A 13,154-nucleotide genomic window follows, 5' to 3' on the forward strand; every position below is an offset into this window, starting at 1 on the left:
GTATGTGTTTTTGGTTTGTCTAGGGGTTTGTAGGTTTAATGGGGCAAAGTTTTGTCTAGGTGTTTGTATGTCTATGGCTGCCTAGATTGGTTCTCAATTAGAGACAGCTGTGGTTTATTGTCTCTGATTGAGAGCCATATTTAAGGCAGCCATAGGCATTTGGGTTTTGTGGGTAATTGTCTATGTCTATGTTGCATGTGTGCACTTAGTTCTGTTTAGCTTCACGATCGTTTGTTTTGTTCATTTTGTAAGTAGTTGTTTTTTCCTTCATTAAAGAAGATGTATTTTTCACGCGCTGCGCCTTGGTCCTCTCTTTATCAAGAAGACGATCGTGACAGAATTACCCACCAATCTAGGACCAAGCGGCGTGTCAAGCGGCAACAGGACCCACCTACACAGGATTCATGGACATGGGAGGAGATACTGGATGGAAAGGGACCTTGGGCACAACCGGGAGAATATCGCCTCCCTCCTGAAGAGCTGGAGGCAGCTAAAGCCGAGAGGAGGCGCAGCACAGAAGCAAGGCTGGAAGCCCGTGAGTACAACCCAAAAATTTCTTGGGGGGGGGGCTTAAAGGGAGAGTGGCGAAGTCAGGTAGGAGACCTGCACCTACTCCCTGTACTTACCGTGGAGAGCGAGAGTACGGGCAGACACCATGTTACGCAGTAGAGCGCATGGTGTCTCCTGTACGCGTGCATAGCCCGGTTCGGTACATTCCAGCTCCACGTATCGGCCGGGCTAGATTGAGCGTTGAGCCGGATGTCATGAAGCCGGTCCAACGCATCTGGTCACCAGTGCGTCTACTCGGGCCGGCTTACATGGCACCAGCCTTACGCATGGTGTCCCCGGTTCGCCTACATAGCCCGGTGCGGGTTATTCCACCTCCCCGCACTGGTCAGGCGACGGGGAGCATACAACCAGGTAAGGTTGGGCAGGCTCAGTGCTCAAGGGAGCCAGTATGCTTGCACGGTCCGGTATTTCCGGCGCCACCTCCCCGCCCCAACCCAGTACCACCAGTGCCTACACCACGCACCAGGCTTCCTGTGCGTCTTCAGAGCCCTGTGCCTCCTCCACGCACTAGCTCTATGGTGCGTGTCTCCAGCCCAGTACCACCAGTGCCTCCTCCACGCACTAGCCCTATGGTGCGTGTCTCCAGCCCTTTACCACCAGTGCCTACACCACGCACCAAGCCTCCTGTGTGTCCCCAGAGTCCTGTGCGTCCTGTTGCTGCTCCCCGCACTAGCCCTGAGATGCGTGTCCTCAGCCCGGTACCACCAGTTCCGGCACCACGCACTAGGCCTAATGTGCGTCCCCAGGGTCCAGCATGCCCTGTTCCTTCTCCCCGCACTAGCCCTGAGATGCGTGTCCTCAGCCCGGTACCTCCAGTTCCGGCACCACGCACCAGGCCTACAGTGCGTCTCAGCCGGCCAGAGTCTGCCGTCTGCCCAACGGCGCCTGAACTGCCCGTCTGCCCAACGGCGCCTGAACTGCCCGTCTGCCCAACGGCGCCTGAACTGCCCGTCTGCCCAACGGCGCCTGAACTGCCCGTCTGCCCAACGGCGCCTGAACTGCCCGTCTGCCCAACGCCGTCTGAACTGTCCGTCTGCCAAGCGCCGCATGAACTGCCCGTCTGTACTGAGTATTCAAAGCTGCCCGTCTGTACTGAGCCTGCAAAGCCGCCCGTCTGCCATGAGCCTTCAGAGCCGTCCGGCAGACAGGAGCCGCTAGAGCCTTCCGGCAGACAGGAGCCGCTAGAGCCTTTCGCCAGACAGGAGCAGCCAAAGCCTTTCGCAAGACGGGAGCAGCCAAAGCCTTTCGCCAGACGGGAGCAGCCAGAGCCTTCCGCCAGACGGGATCAGCCAGAGCCTTCCGCCAGACGGGATCAGCCAGAGCCTTCCGCCAGACGGGATCAGCCAGAGCCTTCCGCCAGACGGGATCAGCCAGAGCCTTCCGCCAGACGGGATCAGCCAGAGCCTTCCGCCAGACGGGATCAGCCAGAGCCTTCCGCCAGACGGGATCAGCCAGATCCGTCAGCCAGCCATGAGCAGCCAGATCCGTCAGCCAGCCATGAGCAGCCAGATCCGTCAGCCAGCCATGAGCAGCCAGATCCGTCAGCCAGCCATGAGCAGCCAGATCCGTCAGCCAGCCATGAGCAGCCAGATCCGTCAGCCAGCCATGAGCTGCCAGATCCGTCAGCCAGCCATGAGCTGCCGTCCCTCAGTCCGGAGCTGCCGTCCCTCAGTCCGGAGCTGCCGTCCCTCAGTCCGGAGCTGCCGTCCCTCAGTCCGGTGCTGCCGTCCCTCAGTCCGGTGCTGCCGCCCCTCAGTCCGGTGCTGCCGCCCCTCAGTCCGGTGCTGCCGCCCCTCAGTCCGGTGCTGCCGCCCCTCAGTCCGGTGCTGCCCCTTAATCCAGTGGGGTTAATTTGGAGGGTGGACATTTGGAGGAGGCTACGAAAGCGGGTAGTGACTATGGTGGAGTGGGGGCCACGTCCCGCACCCGAGCCGCCGCCATATTAAGGCCCACCCCGGACCCTCCCCTTCAATGTCAGGTTGTGCGGTCGGAGTCCGCACCTTTGGGGGGGGGGGGGGTACTGTCACACCCTGGCCTTAGTTATCTTTGTTTTCATTATTATTTTAGTTAGGTCAGGGTGTGACATGGGGATGTATGTGTTTTTGGTTTGTATAGGGGTTTGTAGGTTTAATGGGGCAATGCCTTGTCTAGGTGTTTGTATGTCTATGGCTGCCTAGATTGGTTCTCAATTAGAGACAGCTGTGGTTTATTGTCTCTGATTGAGAGCCATATTTAAGGCAGCCATAGGCATTTGGGTTTTGTGGGTAATTGTCTATGTCTATGTTGCATGTGTGCACTTAGTTCTGTTTAGCTTCACGATCGTTTGTTTTGTTCATTTTGTAAGTAGTTGTTTTTTCCTTCATTAAAGAAGATGTATTTTTCACGCGCTGCGCCTTGGTCCTCTCTTTATCAAGAAGACGATCGTGACAATATATTTCTGATCCACCTCTATGCAGACGACACCATTCTGTATACTTCTGGCCCTTCTTTGGACACTGTGTTAACTAACCTCCAGATGAGCTTCAATGCCATACAACTCTCATTCCGTGGCCTCCAACTGCTCTTAAATGCAAGTAAAACTAAATGCATGCTCTTCAACCGATCGTTGCCCACACCTGCCGCCCGTCCAGCATCACTACTCTGGACGGTTCTGACTTAGAATATGTGGACAACTACAAATACCTAGGTGTCTGATTAGACTGTAAACCCTCCTTCCAGACTCACATCAAACATCTCCAATCCAAAATTAAATCTAGAATCGGCTTCCTATTTCGCAACAAAGCATCTTTCACTCATGCTGCCAAACATACCCTCGTAAAACTGACTATCCTACCGATCTTTGACTTCGGTGATGTCATTTGCAAAAAAGCCTCCAACACTCTACTCAGCAAATTGGATGCAGCCTATCACAGTGCCATCCGTTTTGTCACCAACGCCCCATATACTACCCACCACTGCGACCTGTATGCTTCATACTCGCTTCATATTCGTCGCCAAACCCACTGGCTCCAGGTCATCTATAAGTCTTTGCTAGGTAAAGTCCCACCTTATCTCAGATCACTGGTCACCATAGCAGCACCCACTCGTAGCACGCGCTCCAGCAGGTATATTTCACTGGTCACCCCCAAAGCCAATTCCTCATTTGGCTGCCTTTCCTTCCAGTTCTCTGCTGCCAATGACTGGAACGAACTGCAAAAATCACTGAAGCTGGAGACTCATATCTCCCTCACTAACTTTAAGCACCAGCTGTCAGAGCAGCTCACAGATCACTGCACCTGTACACAGCCCATCTGTAAATAGCCCATCCAACTACCTCATCCTCATATTGTAATTTATTTCATTTATTTTGCTCATTTGCACCGCAGTATCTCCACTTGCACATTCATCTTTTGCACATCTATCACTCCAGTGTTTAATTGCTATATTGTAATTATTTCGCCACTACGGCCTATTTATTGCCTTACCTCCCTTATCCTACCTCATTTGCACACACTGTATATAGACTTTTTCTATTGTATTAATGACTGTATGTTTGTTTATTCCATGTGTAACTCTGTGTTGTTTCTGTCGCACTGCTTTGCTTTATCTTGGCCAGGTCGCAGTTGCAAATGACAACTTGTTCTCAACTAGCCTACCTAGTTAAATAAAGGTGAAATACATTTTTTAAATAAAAAAATTATTTAAAAAATCTGGTACATGCACAACATATTTCTTGGGGGGATATTTATTTGGGGAAAACAGCTAACTGCCTACTATTCCACATTTTTTGCCGTGCGGCCAAAAGAAGAATGTGCAGTTTTATATCTGATATCCTGCAATTCTACACATTTTGCCATGGGGCAGAGAGTAAATGTTGATTTGGCTGAGAGAAGATTTAGCAGTTTTACAGCTAATTCCAATTTTGCTAATTTCATGTAATTGAATGTTTTTTTGCCATGGTTTATGGGATATCCATATGCTATCCGTGGGCAGCGGCTGCGGGGATGTGTGGTTTGCCAGTGGCACACACTCACCAAGTCTGTTTGAGATCTGAATCACTGGCATTAGGATATTGTTGGTGAGGATACTATCCCTCCATAATCAGGTTATTTTTTAAAGTTTAACTCAAGTGTCACGAGGAACACGATGAACACAAACCATGGTAGATTAAAAATGTTTCTCATATCTAGGGCCTCCCGAGTGGTGCAGCGGTCTAAGACACTGCTTTGCAGTTCTAGAAACATCACTACAGACCTGGGTTTGATCCCAGGCTGTGTTGCAACCTTCGCCTCTCCTGAGTTTGTACGGGAGTTGCAGCGACGGGACAAGACTGTAACTACTAAAAACACTCTTATCTCAGTTACAATCGCCTCATTAATTTACCTTACTAATATGGTCTCTTATCAAACACTTTTTTTTACTGGTGTAGCATGTAGGCCTACTAGGATAAGACTTTGCCACATTCAATACTGGGGCAAATTTAAATTTAAACACATTCACACAAGATTATTTGAAGAACAAATGTACTGTACGTGTACGGTATATCAGTGACATCCCAAATTATTGGCAGCCTTGATAAATACTGAGCTATATTATATGCTCAATAATTGCTAAATTAGATTATTTTAAACTAATAGAATTCCTCAGATAAATATATTTTGTTTAACAAATTGTATATATATTTTTCTTCTAAAAGTTAGGTTTAGAAATAATTGGAACCCCTGTTTTCAATACTCCTTCCCCTTGCGAGGATAACGGCACTGAGCCTTTTTCCAAAATGTTTTATAAGATTGGAGAACACATTGGGAGTGTTCGACCATTCCTCCATACAGAATCTTTCCAGATCCTTGATATCCCTCGGCCTGCACATATGGACTGCCCTCTTCAATTCAAACCACAGGTTTTCAATGGAGTTCAGGTCCAGAGACTGAGATGGCCATTGCAATAGGTTGATTTTGTGGTCAATTAAGCATTTCTTTGTAGATTTTGATGGTTGCTTGGGGTTATTGTCTTGCTGGAAGATTCACTTGCGGCCATGTTTCAGCCTCCTGGCAGAGGCATCCGGATAAAATGTCCTGGTACTTGGTTGTTTATGATGCCGTTGACTTTAAAGCGATACTTCAGGATTTTAGCAATGAAGCCCTTTATCTACTTCCCCAGAGTCAGATGAACTCATGGATACCATTTTTATGTCTCGTGCTAGTAGATACCATAGACTTCCAGTCATTGCGCTAACACTAGTTAGAATTGTCTCGCGAAGCTACCTCTAACTTTCTTCAAACTGTATGCAGACACAAGACTTTAGCCACCCAGCCACAGACTGTTCTCTGCCCTGAACAGCTTCTACCCACAAGCCATAAGACTGCTAAATAGTTAGTCTGGATAGCTATTGGTTAACTATTTAACTATCTGCATGGACCCTTTTTGCAATAACTCATTTGACACTTAAGCTGTGGTGAGGGGCACAACTTTCACTCGGGACCGGAGGGATCCCCTCCACATTCTGAAAATGCATTCCCCTCCCCCAGTTTTATCATTGGAATGAAAACAAGGCAATGGTGTGCTTTAGGACCATGTGTATGCCTCCGATTAGGTTAAGCTGTTAGGCTGTTTGGAGTGTTTATCTGACTAAAAAATTAAAAATAATGCGGTTACTGTTAACAGTAAAATTGATCAGAAATAGCTAACACAACGTGCCATTGGAACACAGGAGTGATTGTTGCTGATAATGGGCCTCTGTATGCCTATGTAGATATTCCATAAAAAATCTGCCGTTTACAGCTACAATAGTTATTTACAATACAATGTCTACACTGTATTTCTGATCAATTTGATGTTATTTTAATGGACAAGAAATGAGCTTTTCTTTCAAAAACCAGGACATTTCTAAGTGACCCCAAACTTTTGAACGGTAGTGTATGGTTTTTTTTGTGGTATTTTTATGTAGCATTTCCTGATTTTTGGAAGTCAGCATGTTACGAAACTAGGAATGGTGTGTGCGGAGTCAGGCGCAGAGAGCAGAGGTTTAAGGAAAAACGTATTTATTCCGGTGAGAAAAGGTCATGCCAAAACAACAGGTGAATAAATGACCGGCCCAAAACAGAACACAAACAGTCCGGAAAAATACAAACAATACCATCCACAAAACAGAACAGAGAAACAAGCCCGTCCAAAAGCAGGCGGGCATAACAGGCTTAAATAGCCCTAAACCAAACCCCAAACGAGAAACAGATGAAACAAATAAGACATAACCAACAGAAAAGGAAATCGGTGGCAGCTAGTAGACCGGTGACAACGACCGCCGAGCGCCGCCCGAACAGGAAGGGGAGCCACCTTCGGTGGAAGTCGTGACACAGCAACCATTTGTATCTTTTCGTTTGTGAATTCTTTGCCTTTTCCCATGGTGAAGGATGACAGAGGAATATTACCTACTTGTTATACTCCAATGAAGGGCATAATACCGAAAGGGCAGAACACCTTAAACTGAGTTTAACTTAAAAATGTAGAATGTTAAGATGCAGATTTACTTTTGTTTGATTTTATTTTGGAGAATCTTAAGGTGTGTCAATAATTGTGACACCTACCTTTGAGAGAAAAACAGTATTACTTATTAAACAAAATCTTTCTCTGAGCAAACAATATAGCTCAGGACTGTATTTGTATTATATATTTTATACAGTCTATTTTGCTTATCTTTATCAAGGGTGCCAATAATTATGGATGTGACTGTATGGACAGTAAGCAGGTTTTATATCAGCAAGTCCTGTCAAAAACATTTTGTTCGTTTGGGAGTATACTAATAGGTTGATTAAAAAACACACACACACACACAACAGTATCTCATGATTTAAAATGTTTATATTTAATGGTCAACAGTCAAAGCAAGGCTTATCATTCACAATATTCATTTTAACTGACAATGCTATCATGGCACTATCTAAATTCATATACATTTTTCTTTTTAAACATGCAAAATCCTGAGAAAAAGTGAGTGCCTTGTTCTACTGAACATTCTTTTTATTATAATCCAACCGCGACCCACAAGTCCAGAAAATCCTTGACAAGTCTCCTTGTACTGAGGTTAAAACAATGAAACACATTCAAGAGTGACACTGAAATAGATAATGCCAATTAACACCCCTTCTCATCCCAAAAAGCAGAACACTCTGGAAATATCAATGACAGGAATCACATTTTCAAATAATACATGTATAAAGCTTTCCGTTTTCCGAATGTAAATTGCCACTAATTTAACTGCACAAATAATTTAATGTTACATCACTATTTTGACAAGTGTTAAGACAATTTTTTGTAAAAATCAATAACACTTCAATAAAAGTGTAAAACTGTTGATGACATTCCTTGATGTAATCTATTTCCACTCATACATAATACACTTCAACCATGTGCCATAACAGCACAAAAGTGTGGTTACACAGGTCACATGTCCTGTTGCTGCAGAATCATTTTCATTCTGTAGCAAACTGGCTCAAATTAAGATCCCCTATATATATCTAGGTATGAATTTGACTTATTTGCAGCTTCATGTTGACTCTATTTGACAACACTATCATTCCAAGCGCACTTGTTTTCTTCTGCGCCTCTGTTGTTTCCTGTAAAATATAAAATGTGCAGTAAGTTAGGCCATAGCACGAAGCATGATGATACGCACCACAACAGAAATATGAGAGCGATACACCACTAATATTCAAAACCTGTATTGGCCATTTGAGAAACTTCATATCACTCAAACACAAAAACAACAATACGAAAACAGATCATTGAGAGGAGAAGTGTTGAGGTCCATACTCTTATCTTATCCAACATACTAGCGTTGTTGTAATATGCAGGCCAGAAGTGGCTTGGTCAAGATAAACTTAAGCAATTTGCGGATTTTTGATAAGCTCCCTGCTGTTGACAAAGCAGCCAGCCAGTCTGAACATTACATGCAGGCTTTCACATGCTCAATAGGTTAAAAACTATAGCTGTGTGGAACACAGTCTCCCAGTTACACATCTATCAGCCTGTGGGAACAGATTCCTTGAATTCTTAACCAAAACATAAAATGGAAGCTTACACGCTTAAAAAATACAGTAAATGTATTTTTAAAAACTAAGGGCTTCACCGAATTGCTGATTGTACTGGGGTGGAAATGACTTGCAGACTTCCTGCGTAATTAAACATCTGTAAACAATTTGGAAGGAAAAGTTAAAGTAGCCTAAGTGTCAGGATGTGTGAGCAGGCAACAGAACAGTTAAAGTAGCCTAAGTGTCAGGATGTGTGAGCAGGCAACAGAACAGTTAAAGTAGCCTAAGTGTCAGGATGTGTGAGCAGGCAACAGAACAGTTAAAGTAGCCTAAGTGTCAGGATGTGTGAGCGGGCAACAGAACAGTTAAAGTAGCCTAAGTGTCAGGATGTGTGAGCAGGCAACAGAACAGTTAAAGTAGCCTAAGTGTCAGGATGTGTGAGCAGGCAACAGAACAGTTAAAGTAGCCTAAGTGTCAGGATGTGTGAGCAGGCAACAGAACAGTTAAAGTAGCCTAAGAGTCAGGATGTGTGAGCAGGCAACAGAACAGTTAAAGTAGCCTAAGTGTCAGGATGTGTGAGCAGGCAACAGAACAGTTAAAGTAGCCTAAGAGTCAGGATGTGTGAGCGGGCAACAGAACAGTTAAAGTAGCCTAAGTGTCAGGATGTGTGAGCAGGCAACAGAACAGTTAAAGTAGCCTAAGAGTCAGGATGTGTGAGCAGGCAACAGAACAGTTAAAGTAGCCTAAGTGTCAGGATGTGTGAGCAGGCAACAGAACAGGTACTCTATACAGAATGTAAAGAGCTCACAGACCAGGGTTGTCCTCATAATGTGACGATGCCAAAACTGATACGTCTCATGTTACTACCTTAGAGGTCACCAATCATGAACTTTCAGCACACTCAGTCAAGTTAAACAATAGCCAACTTTACAACAATGCTGATAGTTAATGAAGGTCCAGAAACCAAGTTTTTACAGCTTTCAAAACATGTTTGTGTTCTTAAATTAACTGTTAAGATAAGCTGCCAGCCAATTTCACTATTTGTTCAAAGATATCCGTGAGTGACTCATGGGACAATAATGAGTGTCCCATTGTTTCAATTAAATTCTGTGAGATTCAAATGAAACATAATGTCTGATGGTAGACCTACTCTGTGGACTTTCAACAGCAAGCCGTTTGAACCATATCAAATAGTTTATGGCACCTTTCACCACATTTATTGGCATGAATCTTGAGCTGGAGGCAGAACTGAGCGATTCCCGCTAGATGAACCAGCTGCAAAGTCAAAATTGGCTATATTGTAAAAATTCATAAAAACCAAAATGAGCTTTTTGGTCTTAATTTAAGGTTAGGGTTAGCCGTGTGGTTAAGCTTAGGGTTAAGGTAAGGGTTAGGTTTAAAATCATATTTTATGACTGTGGCAGCATCAGCTAATGACCACTCTGCATAGATTCATGACAATAAATGCCAACCTGCCCTTCAGTGCAAGATTCATGACAATAAATGCCAACCTGCCCTTTCACCAATACATTCACAACTTGCATCAATCTCCACTGGCTTGGGTGATATACTTACGCTTTTAGGTAAACGAAAGTTGTAAAACTTCAGTGATTGGAAGTAATATCTATTAACACTTAATAAACCAATGTTTAGATAATGATATAATGTGCTTGGGTAAGAACGTTGCTTAATTTAAGAAAGAATGCTTACAGATTGAGTCCTCTCTCCAAATTTGCTCCAGAACGTCATCTTGACAGTGTTTTTGTGTCCTGTGCGCTCGTCAAAAGTCTGGCAGGTATCGAAGGGGGGACTGTACAGGTGCAAACTGACCGAACCTTCGGTGTGACTGTCGTTCTCTACTCTGTGCAACCCAACGGAATCTAAAACCGACAAACACCACACATCTATGATATGGCAACGGAAGGTAAAACATTCAAATATCACACAGCTGTTAGTTCCGCTAATGGCAATTTTAAACCGAACACAACACATACGAGTCATACAGTATCCATTAAGAATTTGTATAATATGTAACAAGTACAACTAGTTTTCAGATAATCAAATACTTGAAAGTAAAGATATTCACTTGTAAGAGGATGTTTATAAAGATATATATGCATATTATGTGTGTAAATAATATGAATAAATGCCTCCTTATGTTGTCTGACACACAATGTTGAGGAAATACTAAACTGCCTTGAATCTTACCATTGATGTAGGCACACTGGTTTTCTTTCAGAATTTTCTGAGATTTCTGAACCATGTCACCAACATCCTGTGTTTTGTTATTGGGCCATTCAAACAACGTCTCCTTCAGTTCACCTTGCAGCATCTTCATGAAACAGTGGGAGTCTGTGTGGTCATGGATACTGCTGCAAGTGGTGAAAAACACAGACACTTTTAGAATGTTCCAGAACAGTATTATTTGGGGCTCAGCCTTAGAAACTTAGAATGTTCCAGAACAGTGTTATATGGGGCTCAGTACCTATGGTTATGTGTCTGTACAGGTTCATTAGTTCTAAAATAGTCCTGTTTAAGGACACATTTTCTGCCTTTTGTGTTGAATGTTATATATCATGTGGTCTACTGACATGCAGTATAACTTCACCTCTCAAACCACATTAGCTACAATCTGCTATTCTGTACCTTTCTCTCTGCCTCAAGCAATGTAAGGTGACCAATTCTCAATATCTGACTGTTTCAAAGGGGCAAATTATTACCCAAATGTATTTATCTTTGTAAAACGTACATAACGTTGACTTTAACAAGAACCTTGGACTCTGGAGCATGTTTTTTCATTTCAGTAGAACGAAATACTGATGTTTTACCTGACAAGTCACATAACACATTGTAATTACACTGGTTCTGCCAATACTATTTGAAACTGACGATATACAGTCTTATAGAAATAGCACCAAAATAAGTATGTATTTCAATGGATCAGATCAAATAACTTTCAACATTGTTCGCAAAAATGTCTAACCTGCCCTGACCCTCTCCCCAACAGAGTAAAATGAGGTTGAACTTTCCGTTCCCTTCATCCACCAGGTTCCTTGTGTACCTGGAACACATTCACAACACAAACAGAGGTGTGGGTTAGAACAAAAATAGTGTTTACCCATTCAATTATTGGTAGCATTAATAGCATTTTTGCTTATGTTTACTATTACGTTAGTCAGCACCTGTCCAACATTGTGGGGTGTATGACAACTGATGCTTTTAGAACAAAGGTAGGACATCCGATGCCTTTGTTATAGCTACACTGAAATGTAGGACACTGAATCGTATGGTATAGCCACAAACTGATTTGCAACTACCCCAATACCGTACATGCAAATTATCTGGCATAAATACTTACACTAATGCCAGAATAAAGACCAGAGGAAAAGGGTTTGGACAGATGGATTGCAATGGATTTTGTTCTTAGTGGTGTGACTCATTCAGAAAACTTTCAAATGATGTTTTCCAATTTGTAAGTCGCTCTGGATAAGAGCGTCTGCTAAATGACTTAAATGTTTTAGCTCAAAACTAACTGAAACGTTTTACCCACCAATTTCCGTAGTTCCCAAATTCACCACTCAGTGAATCGGGCTATTGATAGCCCGTTCGTTAGTGATTGACCTAAATAAATGTAGTAGGAGTACTGTTAATATCTGATGATATAGAGATCCTTTCAAACAACCTACTATGGCCCAGATCATGTCTCTGCTTAAATTACACCAGTCACGTTTTTGGGTGCATAGAAATTCATCAGTGATTTTGTAGCATCTGCAAGGTCCAGTGTGTGATCATAACGCAAACGCACAGCACGTCCTCAAAGCAACCGGTGGAAATCTGTCTCTAATTCTGATTTGCGGAAGAGTACCCACCCTCCATTTACCCCCACCCCACACAAGAATCAAAATATTCCCAAGTTGATGGCGCAAGTCGGGAAAAACTGTGGATATGGCATTTTCTTTTGCTAAAGCAAACAATGAAACTCACCTTGAAAGTCTCATTCTGTTGTCAACATCTTCAAATGTAACTTTTTAAAAACGTTTTAAAAGTTAGCGCATGCATGCTAGGCTATATTTTATAAATATTTAATATATTGCTCAGACTATTTTACATAGCAAAAGTTTAATATAATCTGTTCAAATGTGTTATGCAGTTAAACATTCAAAATGTAGGCTATATTAACAATATAATATTATTAACACAGTGAATAATTGCAAATATGAGAGACATCCCACTGCCATTGAATCCTCTGAAGCCTGTCATGTGTAAGCCTATATATATATATATCCTGAGGTCTAAATCACAGGAGGACTGGCTCGTGGTAATGGCTGGAGCAGAATCGGTGGAATGGTATTAAATACATCAAGCATATTGTTTCCGTGTGTTTGATGCCATTCCATTCTTCCGTTTCAGCCATTATTATGAGCCATCCTTCCCTCAGCAGCCTCCACTGGTCTAAATGTAGATGTTCTAAATTGTGTATATATATATATATATATATATATAATCTAGAGGTCTAAATTTAACATTGCTTGCTGATCACTCATGCTACACCTTTCATGTTAAAGTTTACACCATATA

General features: G+C 43.2%; 1 protein-coding gene across 1 annotated transcript; it reads right to left on the minus strand.

Annotated features, from left to right (window-relative positions):
- Window positions 1-7,402: 7,402 nt before the first annotated feature.
- On the minus strand, window positions 7,403-12,574 carry LOC120050314 (cysteine dioxygenase type 1-like). The gene is made up of 5 exons (XM_038996896.1): window positions 12,561-12,574; window positions 11,560-11,637; window positions 10,785-10,948; window positions 10,287-10,456; window positions 7,403-8,162 (listed from the first exon to the last, which is right to left on the minus strand). Exons 1-5 carry the CDS (start codon window positions 12,572-12,574, stop codon window positions 8,064-8,066), a joined length of 525 nt encoding a protein of 174 aa, XP_038852824.1. The 3' UTR covers window positions 7,403-8,063.
- Between the last annotated feature and the right edge of the window lie 580 nt (window positions 12,575-13,154).

Source organism: Salvelinus namaycush, chromosome 1 (genome assembly GCF_016432855.1).
Source record: "Salvelinus namaycush isolate Seneca chromosome 1, SaNama_1.0, whole genome shotgun sequence".
Classification (NCBI taxonomy): domain Eukaryota; kingdom Metazoa; phylum Chordata; class Actinopteri; order Salmoniformes; family Salmonidae; genus Salvelinus; species Salvelinus namaycush.

Bases quoted from the DNA above. Each gene is read 5' to 3' on its own strand.
- LOC120050314 (XM_038996896.1), bottom strand. The intron at 10,949-11,559 runs GTTAGACATTTT...CACCACTTGCAG, and splicing joins TGGGGAGAGGGTCAGGGCAG to CAGTATCCATGACCACACAG. The intron at 10,457-10,784 runs GTAAGATTCAAG...TGTCGGTTTTAG, and splicing joins CCAGTGTGCCTACATCAATG to ATTCCGTTGGGTTGCACAGA.